Source organism: Epinephelus fuscoguttatus, linkage group LG2 (assembly GCF_011397635.1).
Source record: "Epinephelus fuscoguttatus linkage group LG2, E.fuscoguttatus.final_Chr_v1".
Taxonomy (NCBI): Eukaryota; Metazoa; Chordata; class Actinopteri; order Perciformes; family Serranidae; genus Epinephelus; species Epinephelus fuscoguttatus.
In genome coordinates, this window is record NC_064753.1 from 41140677 (window position 1) to 41153132 (window position 12456).

At 41.4% G+C, this 12456-nt stretch overlaps 1 protein-coding gene across 3 annotated transcripts in view; it reads left to right on the top strand.

Moving 5' to 3' along the window:
• samd4a (sterile alpha motif domain containing 4A) overlaps positions 1 to 12431 on the top strand; it is a 65124-nt gene extending 52693 nt beyond the window's left edge. For 2 of the 3 annotated variants that reach the window (XM_049566382.1, XM_049566373.1), the window contains exons 13-14: positions 236 to 319; positions 6285 to 12431. In XM_049566382.1, coding sequence (XP_049422339.1) covers positions 236 to 319; positions 6285 to 6313 — 113 coding nt within the window. In that variant the 3' untranslated portion in view covers positions 6314 to 12431. The remainder of the gene's footprint in view (positions 1 to 235; positions 320 to 6284) is intronic. The other variant, XM_049566387.1, reaches the window with a different exon arrangement.
• Positions 12432 to 12456: the final 25 nt, after the last annotated feature.

Sequence of the window (12456 nt, forward strand, 5' to 3'; positions counted from 1 at the left end):
AGCAATATTATGATTCTGTTTGATTTTGATCAAAGGCCTCTGACTCAGTCATTAAATAAATTTTATGCAGCTTGTCAAAACATGAGAAACTATTTGGCACTGATATTGTACATGATTTCCTTCTTCTGAGAGGATCAACCGTACCTGCTGTGACCCTCATCACCAGAACATTTTATTCACATTATCTGTTTGATATGAATATAATTTAATCACTGATGTTTTTGTTCCTGTACAGATCTTCAGTTACCGGTGACAGAGCCAGACATCAACAATCGCCTTGAGTCTCTGTGTCTGAGTATGACAGAGCATGCCTTGGCAGGTAAGGCACAGTTTTTGATTAATCCTAATAATTATTCCATTAAACGTAAGAATCAAAGATAGAGTTGCTCCAGAGATTAAGCATGGTTCAGGAGCATGCAGTGCAGCCCTCCTGTCAGTCAGTCTCGCTCTTACATTACATGAACACTATACTGCCTTTGGACATATTCAGGATGTGATGTTTAAGTGGATCATGGAGTAATGTGGTTATTCAAATCCCTCTGTACATGATTATCATATCAACCAGGTTTCTGATGACTGTCTGGCAGTGATGTTCACTGCAGATATCAGTGTCTGTCTTCTCTGCACCGGCTGAATTATCTCAGCTGTTGAGAATGAATCCACTTCGGTTTCCGACTGCAGTGGCGCTGTTTGATTTTAAAGCTGTTTTGTGCATTTGATTTCTTTATTTTGTCGTCAAGAAATAAAGACGAGAATTATGAACAAAAACAAGTGTATATCCCCATACTGGGCTAGACAATATATTGATATGTGAGACTAGATATCATCATAGATATCTGTGTTTTTAGCTGGTTTTAAAGGCAGCATTACATTGATTTTCAATCTATTATGGTGATTTTTTTCCACCCATTTTTTTATATATATAATATGTGACATAGTGGTATATGAATTGACCCTTCACTAAGTCCCGCCCCCGGACGCAGACTAGCCAGTCATAACGTAGCATCGGGCCAGCTCCGACCAGGGTCCGACAACAACACAGCTGTGCTCCATTGACTCTAATGTAAACGTTTCAGATTTCCTTCATTTGCAGGCTGGTTTTGTGGATTTGGAGCTAAATGTTGTGCCTGGGGCACGTCGTGTATTAATGATACTCGTTACCTGGAGAGGTTGGAAAAAGATATACATTTCTTCCCTGTTCCAAAACCAAAATCAAACCCTGAAAAGTGTAGGGTTAGCTAGCTAGCTACTGAAGATATAGCCTACTGAATGCATACACTTTTGCTTTGTAGTGATTATAACAGTGAAACAAACAAACCGACCCTGCTGTACAGGAACCAGTGAAGGGAAGCAGGGAAACTTTGCTGATATTCAACCAGCTGTGTGTCATCACAGTGTGTGCAGATGAACATTGTTTGACTTCCCCCAGAGATTCCTGCCTGTCTGGCGGCAGAGGTCCAGGTGCTGGCAGCAGCACGGGGGCAAAGCCAAACACCATTCATCTGCACACACTGCGATGCCATACAGCTGGTTCAATATCAGCAAAGTTTCCCTTTATATTCATTGTCTTGTGTGGCGATCAGCAGTGATGTGGTGGTTCACTTTTACACTGTGATCTGTAGCCTATAGTTCGGCTTTAGCTTCTAACTATCTTTGTCTTTTTAACCTGTTGTTGCTGCTGAGTCAGTCTGACATCCTGGATATATCCTTCAAACACAGACTGTAGACCCCTCTGTCTGCTTCTCTCTGGAATCACTCTTTCATTTGTCCAAAAATATGATAATATTTCTTCAGGGAGTGCAGTTAGTTAGTCCAACAGCTTGTCAGCCCATCACAAAGGGGCGGGGCTTAGTGAAAGTTCAATTAGCATCAATATTAAGTAAAAGGCCTATTTTAGTCAGTCAGACAAAGAAATAGAAACTTAGCTAAACCATAAATTGAAACCTCAATGCCTTGATTCTGTTTTTTATTAACCTCTGGTAGTCACTTGAAGTACTCATTATCTTGGCCGACTAAAGAGGCATGTTTTGTCTCCTAAATTCTTTGGCACAATTGCCACATTTGACACATTTTCCCTCTTCAACCACATGGCTCACAGAATACAGCTGATTTCAGCTCTGACGGTCATCCAGTCATAGCCACAACATTGTTAAAAATGCACAATATAAAGTTTCTAAAAACTCTTGTGGCACTCTTGGCTTGTCCTCAAGTCACCCCAGTTCTTATTAATTCAAATGTTGTATCACAATGTTTAGGTAGAGCTGTTGTTGGCAGCACTGCATAGGTAGCTGACAGCCTCCAGAAACATTGTATAGAGTTTATATGGCGCAGTATCGTCTTGTGTTTTTAAAATAACCCAGCTTGCATACTCCGGTCTTACAGGCTTATCTGAGTATAACTTTGACATATCCAAACATAAACATGTAAGCAGGACACCATTCCTACAGCTTCAGTCATGGAAGCTTCTCTAAAGGCCAGCAGTTGGATCTGACTCGACCAGAACTTGTGTTATGTTTAAAGCCAAACGCAAACTCCAAAGTGTCCAAAACTCACATCAGCCAGTGAGTTGATGAGCCAACGGTCAGGCCAGGTCACTTCTCTTGATCTTGACACTGATCTGACTGGTCCATTCCAGCACTCAGTCAATTATCCTGCTGTGTGAACAGATTAAAGCCTCGAGATTTTGGCTCATCGATAACTCCAGACTGGTTGGAGCCCAACGAACGGTTTTCAGATGTGTCGTATTTGTTGGTCCAGTCTGGTCAAATAGGTCCAAAACTCACCAAGTTTGAAATCTGACAGTGATTCTGTCAAAAGCCGAGATGAGTTCAGCTCAGGAGGGAAATAAAATGGGAGGAGTCAGAGAAAAAACCTAAATACAACTATTAAAAACAACTTTTGAAAACTATTTGATTTTTTTAAAGACTGGTTTAATGTTTAGTTTGGACTAGCTCTTGGGAAATGACGTACCATTGTTAATCTCAGACGTGTTGTTATAAAATCTGATAAGGACACCGAATAAGACAGATTATTCACTTGATGAGATAGAAGCATTTTTTGGCATTTGGTATGGATGGGAAACATAATGAAATGACTTAAAAGTCATTAAAAGCACTTGCACATTTAAATCTGTCAGCATTATACTGTAGTGTACATCAGTCAAGTCAGTCAGTAGGTGACCTGGCTCGGGCAGAATATTCCCATGTACAGTGAATTTCAGTCTGGGTTAAAGTCAGTGCCAACTCCCCCCATCCCAAAACTCGTCTGAGGTGAAGACAGTGGGCCTCAGTGCTCTGCGCAGAACGGTGGACAAGTGCTGCTTTGTGTGTGTGTGTGTGTGTGTGTGTGTGTGTGTGTTAGGAATAGGTTGTGTGTTAGGTGGAGAGCAGAACGAAAGGGTGCATTTAACTGGAGAAACTCCTTAATCAGTGTTTCGCCTTTTTCTATTCTCGCACCCAAACACCCAGCTGGCTGTGGCAAGCTTCAGAAACATAACTTGGTAACTGAATCTGAACCAGCTACAGGAAAGGACCCAAAACACAATGTTTTATGGGTATAAGGAATAGACGTTGACATTTTTATACAGTATAGTCTGTATTTTGCTCAGCTATTCAACAAGAGCTCACAGTGACATTAACCTGCCCTCTCACTATCATGATGGAATAAAATTGTCCACTCGTGTGTAGTTTGATAACATTTTCCTCTTCAGCCACACCAGAGGCAACAGCTGTCAGACTGTTGTTTTCCTCTGAAAGGCTCTATCAGTATTTTTACAGATGTGTTGTTCTCTCACCATGTCAGTGTGGGCTCTGGCCCCTCACTGTTCACCAAGTCAGAAAATGCTTCAGGCCTTCTCTACAAACAGCTGATCACTACTAGTCTTCAAATCGCATGAGATTTTATTTATACAGTGCTTATAATAATGACTCTGTTGCCCAAAGAGCATTAGAAACATGGTAAAAATGTAGTCAGTCATTATGAAGAAGGCTAAGATGACTTAAGAGCAGTTGACAGGGAATTACAGTTAATAAATGTGAGAAGTAAAATGAATGACAAATGTGGTTGAAATTGCTTCTTCTTTTTTTTTTTTTTTTTTTTTTTTTTTTTATTAAATAAACCTTATAGCAAATTTGGAGGAGTAGCAGGGAATCTGTTCTGAAGACAGAGGGGCATAAAAGCAAAATGCTGCCGCTCTCTCTGTAGTTAAAAAGAACTCCTTAAAAACCCGAGGATGGTGCCTTACGTCCGGCATCACACAGTGTTCTCATCAGTGCACATTGGGTCATCATGGCACTTTCTGGATACACTAGCAAAACTGTAACATAAAAAGTTGTTTACTAACCTTATTTTTGCCTCAACACCAAGATTAAACCTGCAGGAGGCCTCATGCTTAACTGTAACTTCAGAGATGAGTTTTTGATTATTAATTTACTCCTAGATTTTTGCTCCTTGTACTGCTGGTACGGCTGCAACCGTGACTAACTTTAGACTTCCCTGCAGATTTTATATTACTGTTACCTAACCTCCAATAAATTCTCGAATTGAGCATCATAACGTTTCCTGGAAAATATTTACAAACAAATAGAGCTAAAATATATTAACATAGAGATAGGGTGAGGAGCTCAGACATGCGGAGGGAGCTCAGAGTTGAGCTGCTGCTCCTTTGTGTCAAAAAGGGCCAGTTGAGGTGGTGCAGACATCTGATCAGGTTTCCTCCTGGGCGCCTCCCGTTAAAGCGTTAAGGCCCAGACACACTGAACCGTCATCAACAAACTAGCGGTGAACGAAAACCGATTACAGCCGCCAGCCAACAAGCAGGTACTGTCTGTGCCTGCGTGAGAGGAAGTAACTCTATATCAGCAGACAGCAGTAGTCTGTATTTATTATTCAAAAAGAAAAACCATAAGACCATCTTGATGCTAGTTAGGCATTTAAGGCATTAACAACACAATCAAATGTTAAAAGAACAAAACATATTTACCGTGCAGCAGTGAACAGCACAAACCATTACTAAATGTTTCTGCTAGATAGCTTAATAGCCAAAGAAATATAATCGTATCTTATAAAACAGGTTAGTTTTTGATCTCACTCCCTCTTGACTCTAGCTGTTTGTTTACTTTCCTCACTTCTGTTTCTCGTCTCATGTTTTGAGCTGAACCACCAGTCAGAGTGATTTCATTCACTGACGAGCTCCGCTGTCTTCTATGCCAATTCAACATGCTGAATCAGCTGAAAAAAACACTGACCATGGCCAAAGCTGGGGGACATGCCACAAAAAGTAGGGCGACGACACTTACCAACCATCCAACATTGACAGACGGCAAACTGTCGACTTAATGTGTCAGGGCCTGTAGAGATTCTCCGAGCATGTCCAACTGGTAGGAGGCCCCAAGGCAGACCCAGAACACACTGGAGGGATTATATATCTCATCTGGCCTGGGAACATCTCGGGATCCCCCAGGACGAGTGGAAAAGCATTGCTGGGGAGTGGGGTGTCTGGAGTACCTTTCTCAGCTTGCTGCCCCCGCAATATGACCCCGAATGAGCAGTTGAAAATGGATGGATGGATGGATGGATATATTGACATTTGGATGGGCTAAATTATGTCCACTCACAAAAATCTACTCAGATGGGATGGGGGGTATCTTGCAGCCCAAACAGGCTTATAAGGCAGTCTGTTATGGGCGTGAAACCAAATATACAAATAGAAAAACATCAATAGTACATTCTGTATGCCTTCATACTTGTAGCATGTTTTATTCAGTATAGTTTGCCTAACTTTCTGAGCTTTAAAAATAAAACGAGCCGATACTTTGCCACTCAGTCCAACTTCTCATTTTCATCAGCCAAAACAATTCAGGATTTTTGTTTTGCATTGTTACAAAGGTGTACACAGGTTTACATGTTAAGTATGAATGTGCAGTCAGAGCACAGGCTTAGGCGGTCACGGAGCTCGCCGGACAGTGCTATAATGCAAAAACCACGCCAATCTGGGTTTAGGATATACTGTAGTTGTGGAGCAAAATAGACACAAGATCTGAACTCCATCCCTGGATCTGTTTTTTTTTCTTTTCAGGGTTACAAAAAAGCACCAGGTGAAAGACTTAGTAGCAGTGACGGTTAGTGTTAGGAGCTTGAGGACTCATGGCTGTATCTTACTGTTCACTGTTACATTTTATCTTCATCAGAACCCCTGAAACTACACCCACACTGTGTTAACCCTAACTCTGTCTGAGGATGCTGATGAAGCTAAACTCTGATGCCTTTTCTTCTCTCTGCTCTAGACGGTGCCGACCGCACATCAACAATATGAAATGAGGACCTGAGTGAGAGCAGTAGGACAGCGCGGGTTCACGAGGCTCTCTCATGATAAGTCACCTCGAGGTCACCAGCCCTCCTGTCCCCTCTCCCTGTAGCCAATGGTAGAGCTCAACCAAAGGATCGGGGCGGGATCCAAGAAACACAAGAGAGCCGACCACCAAACGGCTAACACAAGCTATCACATTGGCACCGTCCATCGGGTCGGAAAAACACACTTCCTGCTCCGCCAGCATGCTCACAGTCACCTGCATCTGGGTAAGGAGAGAGAAAAGCATTGAACACGGCCTGGACAGTGTGTGAACAGCGCCCCCTCCCTAACCGGGGAGGACAGAAGCAGCACTGCAGCCCAGCAGAAGGGAGACGCTGGCCTGTGGATCAGGGCCCAGTGAGACTGAGGCCCTTTCCCTCTCCGACACCCTCTGGTCCCCGCACATCGACCACCGCTCGTGGCTTCTTTCAAATCCATAACAGTACCTCAGACCCAAAAACAAGACGAGACAAGCAGTTAGAGGGAGGCAGAAGGAAGTTTGGGATTTCCTTGAGTGTTTTCAGCGAGGACTGGGCGTCTAGCGAGGACGCTTGTAGAGCTCGGGATGCCTCTTGCTCAGTATTGGGTGGCAAAAAAAAATCATTTATTTGTATTGTATGTATTTATTGTTTACATAATGATGCTACTTTCAAAGGGTACAGAAACATGTATGAATTTCAGGTATGAATTGTGTAATCTGTAAAGCCTTGGCTGTCTACCAGCTTTACGTCCCACGAGTAGCCATCACGCTAGTTTACAACCAACGTGCTTATTCTTTATTTTAGCAGCCAACAATAAAGAGGTGTTGGCTTTACCAAGAGAGAGGAGAGTGACAGAGAGGAGGAGGAGGTAGAGCAGATGTGTGAAGAGGGCTCAGAGGGAGGAAGTGGAGAAAGACACAGAAAGTAGACGAAGAAAGAATCAAACTGAGGTGATACCGGAAAGGGAAGCGGATGTTTAAAGGAGAAAGACATCAGAGGCAGGACCTTTGATCAGCCGAAGATGACAGAGGAAGATGATGTCATGTCTGATCATGTTGCGAGTCTGTTCATGTGAGTGTAGGAGGAAGTGAGTTACGCACCGGTCAGTTACATATTGTTTATCCACAGCATGTACTGTATGAACTCTTTGAATTCAGAGCCTTTGTAGGCACGATACATTGAAAATGTAGGGGTTTTTTTATACACGTAAATGGGAGATTTATGTCGTCAGTGGGATCTGTCTGCATGTTCAGATACTGGGTTTAGTTTGTTTTTTCTAAAGCAGGGTGATATGCTAAAGCTGCATGTTACAACTAAATATCTTTCTTGGAGGAAAGGAAGATTGTGAAATGTGTGAAAGATGGCAGGAAAAAAAAAACAGGAGGTTGATCTGGTTTCCACTCGGACCGTGTTGCAACATTGGAGAAATCACACACTGTCAATCCATGAAGGGTAGTTTTCCCAGAGATTGTCTCATTAGCTCTTACCTCCACCTGCTGGCCAAACACAGTCATAGCAGGGCAGACGCTGAAGTCCATGGACACACAGGCAGATCATTGAAAAATCATTTATGACTATTATTTGGGGAGCTCTCAAAGATCACCCCTGTAACATGGTCTTCTGTCTGCCCCGTCAGTGCAGGCCTACATGGAATTTATTTTCTGAATCTCATGGTTATTCTGTGTCTTAATATTTATCCTCAGTTTATTGTGTCTGGGATACAGACTTTATAAGAAAAGGTGTATATCGAAATAAGCTGGTTAGGAAACTCCCCGCTGTGCCGCTTTCATCTGAGCACGTGTGCCGAGAGTCCTGACCCTGAGCAGTCACCATCGAGGGTTATTGATTATTATTGTTTAGTTTCTTTCATTAGTTTGTTGCAATTCTATAGTGCTTCCTTTTGTATCCTGCACTTAATGAGATAATGTGATACACTAAAATCCAAATGTTCAAGGCTCAAGCAACGGTTTTGTGCTTTGGAGTCGGATCAAACGGAGCAGGTTGAAGAGATGAGACTGACGCTGGCTCTTGACTGCAGAGCTTCAGCGTCGGTGGACGGACTAGAGTCAAGCGGTAGAATCACGACAGGTGGCGATGCGAGACAGCTCCTGAGGCCTCTCATTGACCTGAAATGATTTCTGTTTGACTGATGGTGAGATGTTGGAGTTGAGAACACTTTTCTGTTATCATGTCATACACAGTTTAAGGACCACACCGGTGTTTGTGCATGTTTTAGCCCATTTACTACAATCTCACAGCCAGCTATTTTTATCTTATCTTTTTATGATTGTCCAGGCAAACACAAGCTTCCAGTAATTTTGTCATGGTATTAAAATGAACTGGTATGGTCACAAGATCTCCTAGGAATGTTAATCCATCACAGCAACCTTTCTTTAACTTGTTTGATTGGGTTTTTTGGGGCATTTTGCCTTTATTTGATAGTGAAAGCTGTAGAGAGACAGGAAATGCAGGGTACAGAGCTGCAATCGAACCCATGCCACTGCAGTATGGACTAAACCTTAATGGTATGAGCTATTCTACATGAGCTAATGGGGTGCCCTGCAGTGCAGCCTTTTTAAAAGATCTGCACCTACAAATGAATAACTGTATTTTAATTTGGGAAGCTAGCTTCTCAAGCAAGCTTCAGTTTCGTACCATAACAGAAACCACTGGCTGCCTACAAGCCTGGACAAACATAGAATCTATATAACACTACAGTACTCTTTAAAAACAGACAGCAGTGATGCATTCAGTGTGTGATCTATATTAAAGGGACTAAAACATGCAGAAATCTGTGATGGTGCCTTATTGTGACGCCTGGAGCCCAAACTGCCTCATGACTGGCTGTATGTGGCTTCAGACTCAATGATGGCGGCTTGAAACTGCAGTGTGGATCAGTACACACACACCACAGATAAAGTGTGTGTCGTTCGTGACGGTTTCTGCTCTTATACTTTGAGTGTATAAGAGCCAAGCAGACGTCGTGCGTACGTTTGTGAATGAAGATGAAGATTCCACCAAAGCCTGAATGTGACATGAACTGATGTTACACCTTTAAACGTCTTTTTTTTCTGATGCTCCTCGCTGAGAAGCAGCATCGTGTCTAATCATAGACTGTTTCAGTGTCACTGCCATATGAATCAGTACTTAAAGTAGATACAATTATTTATTCTTTTTTTTTTTTTTTTCATAATTTTTGCAGAGGTGATACTTTTACTCATTTAGGTGTATTATTATTTAAAGTACCATATGTATTAACATGTTATGGCTGGTGACCATACGTACATCTCAAATATTAACATAGTTATTGTTGACTTTGTTTTTCTTTTTATGTTTTGTTGTTGCTGTTGTTGAACTATAATCGTGTTTGTATCTATCAGTGTCATGTTGAGATTTTTTTTTTTTTTTTTCCTCTTGTGAAGCTTCGCTGTCGGAGCACAGCCGAGAGCAGCAGCTGGTCCGTCACAGATACATCGAGTCATGTTCGGTTACAGAATTCACGTCAGAGGAGGTGTCGGCAAACAAAACGGCGGGGTTGTTGTTGTAGTCTGTGGCAGGCCAGGAAGTAGACTGGTCCATACTGATCTGGAGTCTGAACTTGGTGCTGTGGATGTGTTACCACCTAACTGTATGGTCCTGATGGGAGAGGTGATGACTGCAGGTTTGAATGTGTGTTAGTTTAAAGAATGAGACTGGCATTAGTTATATTTTTCTTACTGTCAACAAATTCCACGAAAAGACCAAATTCAACAGTGTGTTAGTCCGTCTGTCGATACAATAAGTCTTTACAAGTGCAAATGTTTAGTTTGCAAGCACTGTGCACCAAGCAGGAGGAAACAGTGCCTTTGTTGGGGACTATTTTCAGTGGTGGATTAATCCACATTTGAGGCGGTAGTGAGGATATGTGTCAGCAGGACGGTGTGTGTTCGTGGTAATGAAGGAACATGTCACTCAGTGCAGAGGTGTGTCTCACTGATGTGTCTTTGGGACAAAGATGGAGGTCTATGGCACAGAAGAAAATGATATATGAGGATTATATACATACACATTATTTGTTAAATACATTTTGGTTTTGGTCTTTCTATGGAATTTGTTTACATTGAGAAAAATCTAGACTATGATCAGACTTATCTTTCAAACACAAACCTGCAGTCAGTGATGTAATCAAAGGGATTATTGAAACTGTAATATTTTTGCCGCATTGTTATTTACGTTCATATCACTTTGCCATGTTTGAGTTATAAAGGTCTTGACACAAAGGTTCAGGAGATTTCTTTCAGTATTGCATAAAAACACTAGCTCTAGTCTGTGACTGACGGCGTTTGAATAACCTGAAGTTTATGTGATTTTTCTCAGTGACGTAGCAGAGCAGAGTCACATGTTTGAGTTCAGAACAACACAACAGGCCTCCGGTTTCCTGCAGCATCTCTGGGTCAAAGAGACGTCCGTGTGAACACAGAACATACCTGTGACGGGGCAGTGGAAGGTTACAGCTCTGAGGTCTGGATCGTTACACATCTCTTCAAACCAAATGCTTTTTTTTTTTTTTTTCTTCTAAATGCATATCAGCTCTGTGGGTGTCCAGGAGTGCTTCTAACGCTGTGCACACTGCAGTATTAACAGTTAGATAACGCCTTGATATTCCAAAAAAAAACATTTAATGTACTTTAAGTCGAGACATATATGCTGTTTTGTATCTTTTATTTTTGTCATAGATTCTGCAGTTTAGTCAGTTTATGTCGATATGGGATGCCAAGACTATTTTTTTTTGTTTTTGTTTTGTTTTTGTAAATTCCGCAGCATCCATTCTGTAACAAAGTGTTACCGCTTGACTGTGCTCCTTTATTTCATTTAGTTTTATTTTATCAAAGAGCCGATGTCCTGTATTGACTGCAGGCTTACGTATATATTTGACAAAAGAATATTGTATGTTTAATAATAAAAAAACACAAAAAAGACAAAAAATTGAAGAAAATGCAGAAAAAAGAAAAGGAGAAAATTTGGGGTGGGGGGGTTAAAAAAAAGTGTAATTTATATTTTAAAAACTGCATGCACAAGGCTGGGAAAGTCATATTTAGAATAACAAATGGCAGTGCCTTTTTTGTACTCGAGACATTCACCCCAAATGTAAATGGTTTTATATAGACTCTAAAGACTGTAACGTTACAGGATGAAACAGCTGTGTCGGGTCACGTTCACACTGCGGCCACAGGCGTCCTAATTCAGATTCCAACCCCAACCCCCCAACCAAACTGTCCCTGCCCTCAAAACTGATCACTGTGTAAGATATATTCACTTGTGTTTGATACAGTTGACGTCCACGGAGGACAAAAAAACTAAAGATCATTGATGTAGTATGTCTTTGTGGAGACTCTTTAAATTTAGCTGCAGCCTTCAACATCATCCCACAGTGATTATTAAGTCCTTATTTGGGATGATCAGTGACAAATAAAGGGCCACATCTAACAGTTATTATCATCATTAATTAATCTGCTGATAATAATTAATCCTTTGCCCTATAAAAGATTAAAAAAAAATAGTGTGAAATGTCTGTCAGGTGACGTCTTATTGAACAACTGTCCAATATAAGACAAGAAAAAGCAGCAGATCCTCACATTGGAGAAGCTGAAAGCGAGCAAGTTCAAGTTTAAGTCATTTTCAAAAGAAACTTAAATGTATTTTAGCTGCTAAACATTTGCAGTCACTAATTAAAGCACCTTCATATCTGATTTCTGCTGCTGTCAAAGACTAAACGTGAACATTCAAACACAAAGTTTAATCTGAATTGAGCATCGAGGCGTGCGGTGTGAACGAGGCCTGCGGCGGTGAACTCGGTCTGTTGTTTCTGTACTCTGTAGGTACTTCTTAATGCTGATATGAAGTTATGAATTATTCTGGTCTGTACAAAAAATGTGTGAATGAGTGTGTGAGTGTGTGTGAGTGTAAGTGCGTGTGTGTGTGTGTGTGTGTGAAAACATTCAAGTGTTTTTCAATGTGTCTTGCTGTAATTTTGTGGCGACGTACCAGAATGCTGTGACTTGGCATGCCCCCGTTATACATAAAGAAAAGTTGTAACTCCTCCAGTGTGTCTCTGTGTGTGTCTGTGTGTGTGTGCGATTCAAAGTT